The following is a 12,158-nucleotide window of genomic DNA, read 5'->3' on the forward strand; positions in this document are numbered from 1 at the left end:
ACTTTGAATGTTGGCAGTTTGACTGGTATCGGGAGAGAGCTAGCTGATATGATGGAGAGAAGGAAGGTTGATATATTGTGCGTGCAAGAGACAAGATGGAAGGGAAGTAAGGCCAAGTGTATAGGAGGCGGGTTCAAATTGTTCTATCATGGTGTGGATGGGAGAAGAAATGGGGTAGGGGTTATTCAAATGGAACAGTATGCCAAGAGTGTTTTGGAGGTGAAGAGAGTGTCTGATAGAGTGATGTTTATGAAGCTTGAAATTGATGGTGTAATGATGAATGTTGTTAGTGCATATGCTCCGCAAGTTGGGTGTGCGATGGATGAGAAAGAAAAATTTTGGAGTGAGTTGGATGAAGTGGTGGTGTGTGCACCCAAGGGTGAGAGACTAGTGATTGGAGCGGACTTCAATGGGCATGTTGGTGAAGTGAACAGAGGGGATGAGGAAGTGATGGGTAGGTATGGTGTTAATGAGAGGAATGCAGAAGGTCAGATGATTGTGGATTTTGCGAAAAGGATGGATATGGCTGTGGTGAATACGTATTTTAAGAAGAGGGAGGAGCATAGGGTGACATACAAGAGTGGAGGAAGATGCACACAGGTGGATTATATCCTATGTAGGAGGGCCAGTCTGAAGGAGATTGTAGACTGTAAAGTGGTGATTGGGGAAAGTGTAGTTAAGTAGCATAGAATGGTGGTCTGTAGGATGATGGTGATCAAGAAGAGGAGGAGGAGTGTGAAAGCAGTGCCAAGGATTAAATGGTGGAAGTTAAAAAAGGGTGATTGTGAGGTGGAGTTCAGGGAAGAGTTAAGACAGGCACTGGGAGGCAATGAAGAGTTACCAAATAGCTGGGTAACTACAGCAGAGCTAGTAAGGGAGACTGCTAGGAAGGTGCTTGGTGTGACATCTGGACAGAGGAAGGAGGTCAAGGTGACATGGTGGTGGAATGAGGAAGTACAGTAGAGTATACAGAGGAAGAGGCTGGCAAAGAAGAAGTGGGATTGTCAAAGAAATGAAGAAAGTAGACATGAGTATAAGGAGATGAGGTGCATGGCAAAGAGAGAGGTGGCAAAGGCTAAGGATAAGGCATATGGAGAGTTGTATGAGAGATTGGACACTAAAGAAGGAGAAAAGGACCTGTACCAATTTGCTAGACAGAGGGACAGAGCTGGGAAAGATGTGCAGCAAGTAAGGGTGATAAAGGACAGTGAGGAAAACGTACTCACAAGTGAGGAGAGTGTGTTGAGTAGATGGAAAGAGTACTTTAAAGGGCTGATTAATGAAGAGAATGAGAGGGAGAGAAGGTTGGATGATGGGATAGTGAATCAGGAAGGGAAGAAGATTAGCAAGGAGGAAGTAAGGACAACTATGAAGAGGATGAAGAATGGAAAGGCTGTTGGCCCAGATGACATACCAGTGGAAGCATGGAGGTACTTATGAGAAATGGCAGTGGAATTTATAACCAGATTGTTTAATGAAAGTTTGGAAAGTCAGAGGATGCCTGAGGAGTGTTGAAACTGTTTTGGTACCTATCTTTAAGAATCAGGGTGATGTGCAGAGCTGCAGTAACTACAGAAGGATAAAACTGATCAGTCACAGCTTGAAGTTATGGGAAAGAGTAGTGAACGCTAAGTTGAGAGGGGAGGTGATGATTAGTGATCAGCAGTATGGTTTCATGCCAGGAAAGAGCACTACAGATGCAATGTTTGCTTTGAGAGTGTTGTTGGAGAAATGCAGAGAAGGTCAGAAGGAGTTGCATTGTGTCTTTGTGGACTTAGAGAAAGCATATGACAGGGTGCCTAGAGAGGAGTTGTGGTATTGTATGAGGAAGTCAGGAGTGGCAGAGAAGTATGTAAGAGTGGTACAGGATATGTACAAGGGTAGTGTGACATTGGTGAGGACTGCAGTGGGAGTGACAGATACGTTTAAGGTGGAGGTGGGATTACATCAAGGATCAGCTCTGAGTCCTTTCTTATTTGCAGTGGTGATGGACAGGTTGACAGATGAGATTAGACAGGAGGCCCCATGGACTATGATGTTTGCAGATGACATTGTGATATGTAGTGAGAGTAGGGACCAGGTTGAGGAGACCCTGAAGAGGTGGAGATATTCTTTAGAGAGTAGAGGAATGAAGGTAAGCAGGGCTAAGACAGAATATATGTGTGTAAATGAGAGGGAGGGTAGAGGAATGATGAGGATGCAGGGAGTAGAGTTGGTAAAGGTGAATGAGTTTAAGTACTTGGGATCAACAGTTCAGAGTAATGGTGAGCATGGAAGAGAGGTGAAGAAGAGAGTACAGGCAGGGAGGAATGGGTGGAGAAGAGTGTCAGGAGTGATTTGTGACAGACGGGTACCAGTAAGAGTGAAGGGAAGGTCTACAAGAGGGTACTGAGACCAGCTATGTTATATGGGTTGGAGACAGTAGCATTGACGAAAAGGCAGGAGTCAGTGCTGGATGTGGCAGAGTTAAAGATGTTAAGATTTGCACTGGGTGTGACTAGGATGGATAGGATTAGGAATCAGTGTATTAGCGGGTCAGCTCAGGTTGGACAGTTTGGAGACAAAGCAAGAGAGGCGAGATTGCATTGGTTTGGACATGTGCTGAGGAGGGGATGCTGGGTATATTGGGAAAAGGATGCTAAGGATGGAGCTGCCAGGTAAGAGGAAAAGAGGAAGGCCTAAGATGAGGTTTATGGATGTGGTGAGAGAGGACATGCAGGCGGTTGGTGTGAAAGAGCATGATGCAGAGGACAGGAAGAAATGGAAACAGATGATCCACTGTGGCGACCCCCAACGGGAACAGCTGAAAGAAGAAGATGATCTTACAAACATAGAAAGTTGATAAAATAACAGTTTTGGGATTTTCTCAAGGATGTGAAGTCTAAAACTCAAATGTCTGTCATTATTTTCTAACTTCACACTTTAATGATTTACCAGTAATTTGCCAGAAAACCACAATTTTATGAAAAACAGACCCAAAATAAGAATCCAAAATCTGGACATTCTGTGAAAATCTATACAGTTGAGAGGTATGATTGTTAGTAGCAATATTGTTAACAAAGGGAGCATATTTCTCTTATTTGCCTCCTGGTCAAGCTAATCAGTAGTGCAAGACAGGAAAAAAGACAGAAAAAAAACCAGAAGACTGTCTGTCATTGATCATCATTTCATCTCATCTGTTAAGCAAATAAATATGTTAGAAATTTGGCAACATCATGGAAATCCTTAATATATTTTGTGTTATTTATTGATTGATTTCTTAACCAGGTAGTTGGTCAGGTTGATTGGTGAGTGACTCTTTTCGGTCACATCCTGGGCCAGACACAGTGCAACATTATAGCCATGTTATATTTCACAGTGTTGTTAAAGCTATCATTAGATTTCTGTCTTCCTTCACAGAAACACATCTCATATGCACAGCTGCAACAATATGACTACACTAGTAAGTGAGCCATCACTTTTTTACTATGAATGAAGCAGTTGTATTTCTTACCCTCACATTCTGGATTATCGGACTTGAAGTTTATGGGGAAGTCATGTGAAACCTGTAAGAGAAATGTAAACAACTAAAATAACCAATTGTTAAACTAAATAAAGTTTAATAATTTTACAACATTTGAATAATCAACTTTTTTGTATTGGACATGGTCTAGATTTCAACATGGGAAATTCAGCACCAACTTTACTCCATCTCTTCCTAACATTCCCCAGTTTATTAGCACACCACCCCTCCGGTTTACCTCCAAGCAGGTCCTGAATATTTGCTACATGGGTTCTGGTAATGTATCAGGCAGTCTTGTTGTCAGCACCAGACACTATCTGGTATACTCACCACTAAGCATATTTAAACTTGCTCTCTGCACTGGATTTGTGTCAGACAAATAGCGAACTGTGGCTGCCCCCTTCATTCTTGTACACTGGCACTAGTATGCTTATTCACCAGATATCTGGGATACACCCTTCTCTCCATACTGATAGGAATACCCTCAGGAGCTTTTCTGCCCTTTCTCACCCAGCATCTTTATCATATCTGCTGTGACCTCATCTGAGCCTGCTTTGCCTCACTTCATGTTCCTTACTGCTGTTCTTTCTTCTAGGGTGGGCTCCTCTACTTCTGTCATTGTATGCTGTGTCTAGGGCATTTTACACAGATTTCAAATCTGTTAGCAATCAGAAATGGACTAATTAGCTCAATGAGGTAGCAGCTGCTGGAGAACATGATAAGTGGAGGCACAAAGACCCGAATTAAGTCAGAAACCAATAACTGAGAAACTGTTTTAATAAAACAAATGGTAGCACAAAAAACTATGCTCTTCTTTAGCGCTTCGGCAGTAAATGCCTTCTAGGAGGACATCAGATAAAATTAGTGCAAATAAATATACTCATGAATTAAATACCATAAGTTGATAAATCAATTAATTGATCTATTTATGCTGTTTAATTCATGAGTATATTTATTTGCACTAATTTTATCTGATGTACTCCTAGAAGGCATTTACTGCCATTTGTTTTATTAAAACAGTTTTTCAGTCATTGTTCGTTTACTTGGTTCTGGCCTTTTGTCGTATATCAGTTTGGTGTTTCATAGTTGTACTTCTGAATTAAGTCAGACCTAGCTAGCAGGGAAACTGAAGAGAAATAATGTTTTGCCTTTCCCTGATTAAAAGAACAATTGAATAGGTCCCATACTGAAAATATGGGCATGTAAAAAAACAAAAAAACAAAAACAATACATTCATTGACAGATAATTTAGGGTGGGATGAGTTTGACTCTTACCTCATAATTTGGAGGAATTCTAGCACCAAAGCCAAAAGCTGGAAACTTCTTATCACTTGAATAAAAAAGATGAACACTCATTAGGAACAGCACAATTTCTTTCCCCATATGACACTGCAGTTCTTAGTATGAGCAAAGCCGATTATCAGAATGATGCTAAAAGCTGTGAAAAGAAGCTTGTTGTTGCAACACACTAACAGAGAAGCAATAGTACAATTCCTTTCATGCAGAGATTGAAATTACCTTCCATGTGGCGAGAAGTTGCAAATGAAGATGCTCTTATTTAAACTCATAAGACACTGCACCCTTTGGTCACATATTTCTATTAAGAAATTAAAAGACCTAATCATATTTAATCTCTAATCTATACATTTTAGAGTAATATTTACGTTACACATTGTTATGCCAGTGCCAAAAAAAGACTACAGAAATATTGAAACTAGACAGATTGAATGCTATTGTGTTTCCTTAAATAGAAGCATTTTTACAGTGAATTACTTTCTTGGTAGATAAGAGGGAAAGGAGGACAGTATATGTGTTAAAGCTTCTGTGCAATTACATGGAAACTAGCCCCTAGTGTGTAAAGGAAGTATCTAATTTCCAAGATTACTTTTATACTTACACATTAGCTAAATAAGGGTCACCCCTTCAGTTGAATAAAATTCTGTGACTCAGTTTAGTTGCATATTTACAGTGAGGCATACCATTCAACCGCTTAACACAAGGAATCTAGACAAAGCCAAAAACAATGGCAGGACAAAGGCCAAAAAATAAGGACAGATTTTAAATATTGCTCTTATAAATTTAAAGAGTGCTAGAATAAGAGGTTATGTATTAGCCTGCATTTTCTGAAGGATATGACGCCTGAAACTCAAATGTTGGTAATTATTTTGTGACTTCATTTCTCAATGGTTTTCTGGAAAAACATGAATTTTATGATGACCAGACCAAACATATGAGGCAAAAATCTGGACAGCTGAGAGGTATTCTGTCGTATTTTTTTTTTTTTTGTAATGCAATGGGCTTGTGTTCATTGACTGATAAAGGATTTGTATAACCTCACAAGTGCAAATGGAATCAGTTTTAACTTGTCAATGATTCGTTTTATTTGTTGTGCTTTGTACAGTTCTAATAATATCAGTGGTTTCTGGAATGTGCCGGTCTGTGATATGAAATACAATATGAGTAGACTAATTTTATACAGTCTTAACTTGAAACATATTATCTGCTCCAGACTGCCAGAGTCCCAGTATGTTAAGTAACGTACCCTAGTCATACATATGACAGTCAAACTTATCGGCAATCCTGTTGCTAGAATTGAAAGACTGAAATGTGCATTTGGTTCACCAGTATAACCATAAACCAAATAAAAATACTATCTTGATATTTCTGTCATAGCAACAAGAATAAAACCTCATTCCTTGTTTAGTTATTACTGTCAGGCCTACTACTTGTGCAATTTTTACTCATAAAGCAAATCATTTTTTCGAATACTACTTATCCATTGATGCAAAATATGACAAGGATTTTAATTGTCATGTTATTTTATTTGTTCATTCTGTCTTATGTTAGTCATTTGCTCATAAAAAATAAATGTATATTACCACCTGAGTATGTGGTACAAAATGTGACAAAATTTGTTCTCGGTCAGATATTTTCATCTGCTCTATTTTTTTGATAATCAGTTTTGAAAAATGCCACTCTCCCCATGATTTTGACACTTGGCTAAAAGGTAAACTTAAATCTTAGTGAAGTTAACTTAGGGAAAGTGTGTAGGGCATCCACAGACTATAATATATGTATTTTTTTTGCATGGGCAAATATGATCCATTAAAGTATATGGTCACAACTCACATTATTCCTTAGTTGACGTCACTGAGCGATACAGTAAATTTATTTCTGCTGTGGTTTAATTAAAATTTTTTTTTTAATTAAAAATAGCTTAAAAAAAGGAATGAAAGTAATACAAGTACACTGCAACACCTAACTCGTTAAATGCCACAGCGTACTTAGGAATATGAACAAATCACTTTAAATATCAGCATTGATGAAACGTTCATGAGAAGACGTTTTCATACCCGTAAGAGTTTTCTTTTTGGTTGTTAGGCTGGTCCAAAATGTATTGGCTACCAAAGCATACTTGCAGAGTAGCTACTATCCTAATTATTTAAGCTGAGACATAGCCTGCTCATCATGTAACTAGTACTGGTTTACAATGTCACATCCCACACCCACAGCTCTTAAAGTGAAAAGCAAAAAAAAAAAAATAGACTGTGATTCACACCCCCTCAGCTCTTTATTGAAGAGCAAACCTTTTAACTTTTAGCAAGCTTTACCATATAGCTGTGAAGACTAAGCTGCATTTATTATTTCTGTACTGCCATAGAAATAACAGGGTAGGAAGTAACACTTCATGTTCACTTCCCTATAATGCCTTGCATCTGAGGCTGTATTCTCCTTCACTTTCACTCTTGCTGTCTTTAAGTACAACTTCTGGACTGTAAATATAAATGATCTAACAGTTTTCTGAATATTTTAAATTTTCTAAACCAGAAGGAAATGAGATGCATACAAAGACAAACTGACCTGTCATAATCCTGACAGATTTCTCCCACAGCAGACAAAGCCTTTAAATATTCATTTGGCTGAGATGAGTCAATGTAATGCAGGGACTGGCTGTTGCGTGGCTCACCATTCGAAGCAGTAAAATCAATTGCCACCTAGAAAAATAATGAACAGATATTAAGGAGACAGCTAAAAGAATAGTGATCACAGAGACATTTCCTGAGTGATTATCATTTCAGTTCTTTTATCAGGATCTCTACTGAAATTGTTAGAGTGAAAAAAAAAAAAAAAACACCTAAACTACGTGAGAAAGTCAAATCTCAAACATTGCTCTTCTCCTTCAAATATATATATATATTTTTTTGCAGGGGGTAATACCCCTGTTCATCTAGACGCAGGGGAGCAAGCCCACTATACCCCTGAACTTTATATATATATATATATATATATATGTATGGGATCACTACATAATCTCGAACTTTTGGAATACCGAAAGCCAAAATCTCAAGAATATGTAGCTGAATCCCCTAAATACCGAAAGACCAGAAGCGTGAAATTCAAAAACCCAATGTTCGGATATATTGAAGTAGCACTTCTGGTGTTGCGGTTCGTTTATGGATGGGTGGAAGTTCAGGGAAGTATCTATATGTAAGTGTGTTGGTTGGGGCTTTAGTGTGTGTCAGTCTGTGATGTGACTGTGATGTGTGTATGTGAGGGACTGTAAAAATGTGAGGGTGTGAGCTTCCTTTATGTGATCTCAGAATTAGCATATTTAAGTAGGGGGGTGTGGGGGGCACAGGGATGCTTGCCCACCTGCTTATCTATAGTGTAGGATTATCTGTTTGTTTGTGGGGGCAGTTGTGTGTGCTGTATATGTATTGTACGCTGGGGATTTTGAATTTTGCAGTTTTGGTCTTTTGGTATTTACGGGTTCCAGCTATATAGTCTCGAGATTTTGAAATTCGGTATTTCAAGATTTCAAGAATATGTACTGCTCCTATATATATATATATATATATATATATATATATAAAAAGCTGCAGTGGCCATCTTTGACTTGGTAGATACAAATCCGTTTTTAAGGCCATTCAGTCTCTGTATTTCAGTACCCCCTCATGTGGGTCTAAACATTTCAAATGATTACTCATTTAATCATTCTTGCATTTCCTCAGCCTGAATCCAATATCTCTGCTGAAACCATTTTTGAGTTTGAACCTGATTTTCAGTTTAATATTGTTACTTTTGCTTAATAAGTAGTTCAAAAATGTCTTGCTATAAAAATTAAAAAAAAAATGCCACAGAACATGTCAATACAGAGAAATTTATTTTGATGACTGCTGCATAATAACAAAATGTTAAGTGCTTTCTTTTTTAGCCTACAAAGAACTTCATCAGTGCCAAATACAACTGTACTGCTTCATATTTATATTAAAAAACTTAATGTTTCACATTTCTTGCCAGCCAGTTCTGTGGGAGAATATGCAATACTTAAATACTTTTAAAAAAACTTATCTTGTAAATATTAAAACTTATGCAAAACATTCTGTTAAAGCATATTTAAAAAAAATCAAACAACACTTTTTTGTATTTACAGCTTTAAAGTCCAGCTGTATTCTCATGTAAAATGGAATTCATAGAAAACTGTTCAATGAGGACAAGTACTTGGGTAGTATTAAGCAAAAGTTGCCAATGCAAGTTTCTCAATGTTTATCTTCCAGTACCCACACCTTTCAGATCTGTACATTCTGTCCAACACACACAAAAAAAATTAACCTGTTTAAAATGACTACACACTGCAGAATGTTTACGTGATGCATTGTTAGTTGCCCTCTTGTTATTTGCATATACATGCATTTGTACATACATAGATGTGTGTGCAGTAATCTCTCCATTTTTCCTACATAAAATGCAGGGCAAGTGGCACAAAACACCAAGTACACCACCCCACATTGTATTTTACCTTACAGGGAATAATTGTAGAGTAATGTTCTGCAATAAATCTACTTTGGGATCAATTTCCACATGTTTTCATTCCCAAAATGTTGCTAGATCTAATTCTTTGTTTAATACTAGATCCTCTTTCAAAAAATCCCTTTAAATTGCTGTTTAAAAAACAAAAGCTGAACTTAAGCCAAATCTCTCAGTGAGCTCTGCTGGTCATAATATAGTTGATCAATTTTTGGCCATTACTTTTTTAACTTCACTACTCTGTGATTTGCTAGACAAGATCATCACCTTAGAATAATCATTGTTCTTGTCTACCTTTTAACTCTTAATCAACATTTGTTGGTTAATTAGTAAGAGGGCAAACTTTTTTGTTTCTTATCTCATTTCTAATGTCAATTAACATATCACTCAGATATCTTTGCTTAGAAACATACATATCCTTCAACTTTCCCAATTAACTGTAAAATAATAAATCAATTAGTCTTTTTTTGCCTCATAGGGTGGCCACTAGAATAATGCAAACAGTTATTGGATATTTCTTTCCTAAGAATAGTGTAATCAAATCTGCGATACTTTACATTTTAGTAACAGACATATCCAGTAACTAAAACTGTCAAAACCAATGTCACATATAAACTTAAAGATATCCACAGTGTTGTTAATACAATTATAAAGATCAGAAAAAGTTTCTGTAGTACCATTCAACAATTAAAAATGTCAAAAAAATGTCATCCATATAACACAAATATAAGTGAATATGGGGCCAGTGACTGCTGTTAAAACAATCCTCTTTTCCCACATCCACATAATTATGTTTGCAAACAGAGGGACCACCCAGATAACCCTATGGCTGCTCAGTTTGCTAAAAACACGTACCTTTAAAAAAAAAAAAAAAAAAAAAAAAAAAAACACAAAATACATGCTTAGCTCAATCAATAAAATATCTTGGTAAAAAAAATCCTGGATCATTGATGCCTCATGAAATCATTCCATGCCAAGATCATGTGGAATGACCAGAACAAGTCCTTTATATCAATAGCAAAGTAAACCTGGATGTCATAAATAGTATTTGTTAATTTGACCAAAAAGTTCCATGAATCTCTTAAAATGTGAAGTAAACTGTTAAAAAATTCTTTAATTTATTGTCTGTCAGGATGGCAATCGGTTTAGTCTTGGAACCAGATGCTGAAACTATGGGGCACAGCAGTACATTGTTTGAATCTTTGGGTATTATAGGTAATCCAAATATATTTGGAATGATTGGATACTTAACAGTTAACAAATTAACTAAGTCCCTATCCAATCCAAAGTCAGATGACAATTCTTTTAACTACAAGTCAATCTTGTATGAAGCATTGAGTTAATTTCATCTTATGACAAGGCCAGGACAGATGGCATTTATCTAAAGTTTATTGCAGCCTGTGATGCTTTTATGTTCCCACCTCTAAATCACATCAGTAACTCTCATACTCTTCAAACATGTTTTCTGACCTCTAGGAAATGATGAATGCCATCTACATCTGCAAGTATAGTTCTAGCTCAGATTTGCTTCATTCAGTTACAGAGCTCCCTTGGCAAAATTTTATTAAGTGTTGTAGACACACTTCTTCAAAGACATATTGTAGTATATGGTTTTCTCACTAGCCAGCAGCATGGGCTCAGAAAATAACATGGTAGTATTACAGGTCTTTTTTCTTTGAAGGATGACGTCTGTCATGCAATTAATGAGGGAAGGTCATGTAGTTTTCTTTGACTTTTCATTGATCTTTCCAGGACATTTGTCTTTATAGATCTATTCCCGCCCTCACCTAAGAAATCTACCTTTATGACCTGAACCGTGGAACATGGGTAGCCATAGAGGAGGGTGTTCTTACTTAGCTCATGGAAGCTTGGCTATCACTACCCACTGAACAAATGGGCTGATTGAATGCAGGCAGAGGATCCATCAGGTTAAGTTTTATGGGGATTTAAAAAAACGGTGACCTTTCTCTATTATAAATGTTGCTGAACTGCTGTTGTAACCTCTGTCATTTCAGTTTGTGTACTTGTGTTTTGTGTTTTCACTCCATCATTTCCATTCCTATTAGTTGATGCTTTGCAGTAGGGTTGGTGTGACTACTTAGGAGCATGTTGCATTCATTTTCCACCTTTCTGTACAATTGGTCAGCAACTTTATATCCCTCCTTAGCCTTTTTATTTCATGCTCCAATGTTTCACCTGACATTTTTTTCTACCAGTAAAAAGGATGACACTGTTCTTTCTTACCACAGATATTTCTGAAAGTTAAATACAGAAGACTGTTGCAGAGAGGATTGACTATGCAGCTCTCAATTATGGCTTTTCTTTTTCTTGCCATTTTATCTCTCACAACAAACCCTATTTATCCTTCCCGACATCCATGCAGGATATCCAATTTCTTGACCTTTGGCAATATCCCAACTCTTCTAATTTTCCTATTAGCCATCTATGCTGAACTAAGACAGAAGCTTTGTTGAAGTCACACAAGACGTCTACTGGTACTCTCATATCAAGATTTACCATAATCCAGTCATTAAAACTGAATCAGGTTTGACTGGCACCGATTTTAGCTACCAGCTTGAGCTGGTTTCTCCCAAGATGATGGTTGTATTCTAAGAAAGCACCCCCACCTTCTCTGACAATTCTGTGTATGACTTCCTCCTGGCATTAATGTACCATTAATAGTCCTGTAGTTCATCTTATCCCACCTTCTCTTTCTTTTTTGCTTTTTTCTCAATCTCTTAATCCTAATTATTTCATCCATGAGCTATCCTTATAACTTATTTATTACAGTAATATGGTACTAGTATCCTAACACATCTTTGATCATTTTGGGAAAAGATCACCACAC

General features: G+C 37.3%; 1 protein-coding gene across 2 annotated transcripts in view; it reads right to left on the reverse strand.

Moving 5' to 3' along the window:
• Window positions 1-12,158, reverse strand: part of CPNE6 (copine 6) — an 886,978-nt gene that overhangs the window by 85,443 nt on the left and 789,377 nt on the right. For both annotated transcript variants that reach the window (XM_044058469.1, XM_044058468.1), the window contains exons 11-13: window positions 7,364-7,497; window positions 4,778-4,832; window positions 3,494-3,545 (exon numbers count right to left, since the gene is read on the reverse strand). In XM_044058469.1, the coding sequence (XP_043914404.1) occupies window positions 3,494-3,545; window positions 4,778-4,832; window positions 7,364-7,497 (241 nt within the window). The remainder of the gene's footprint in view (window positions 1-3,493; window positions 3,546-4,777; window positions 4,833-7,363; window positions 7,498-12,158) is intronic.

The sequence above is a fragment of the Protopterus annectens genome, chromosome 16.part0 (assembly GCF_019279795.1).
Source record: "Protopterus annectens isolate FY-2018-M chromosome 16.part0, PAN1.0, whole genome shotgun sequence".
NCBI lineage: Eukaryota > Metazoa > Chordata > Ceratodontiformes > Protopteridae > Protopterus > Protopterus annectens.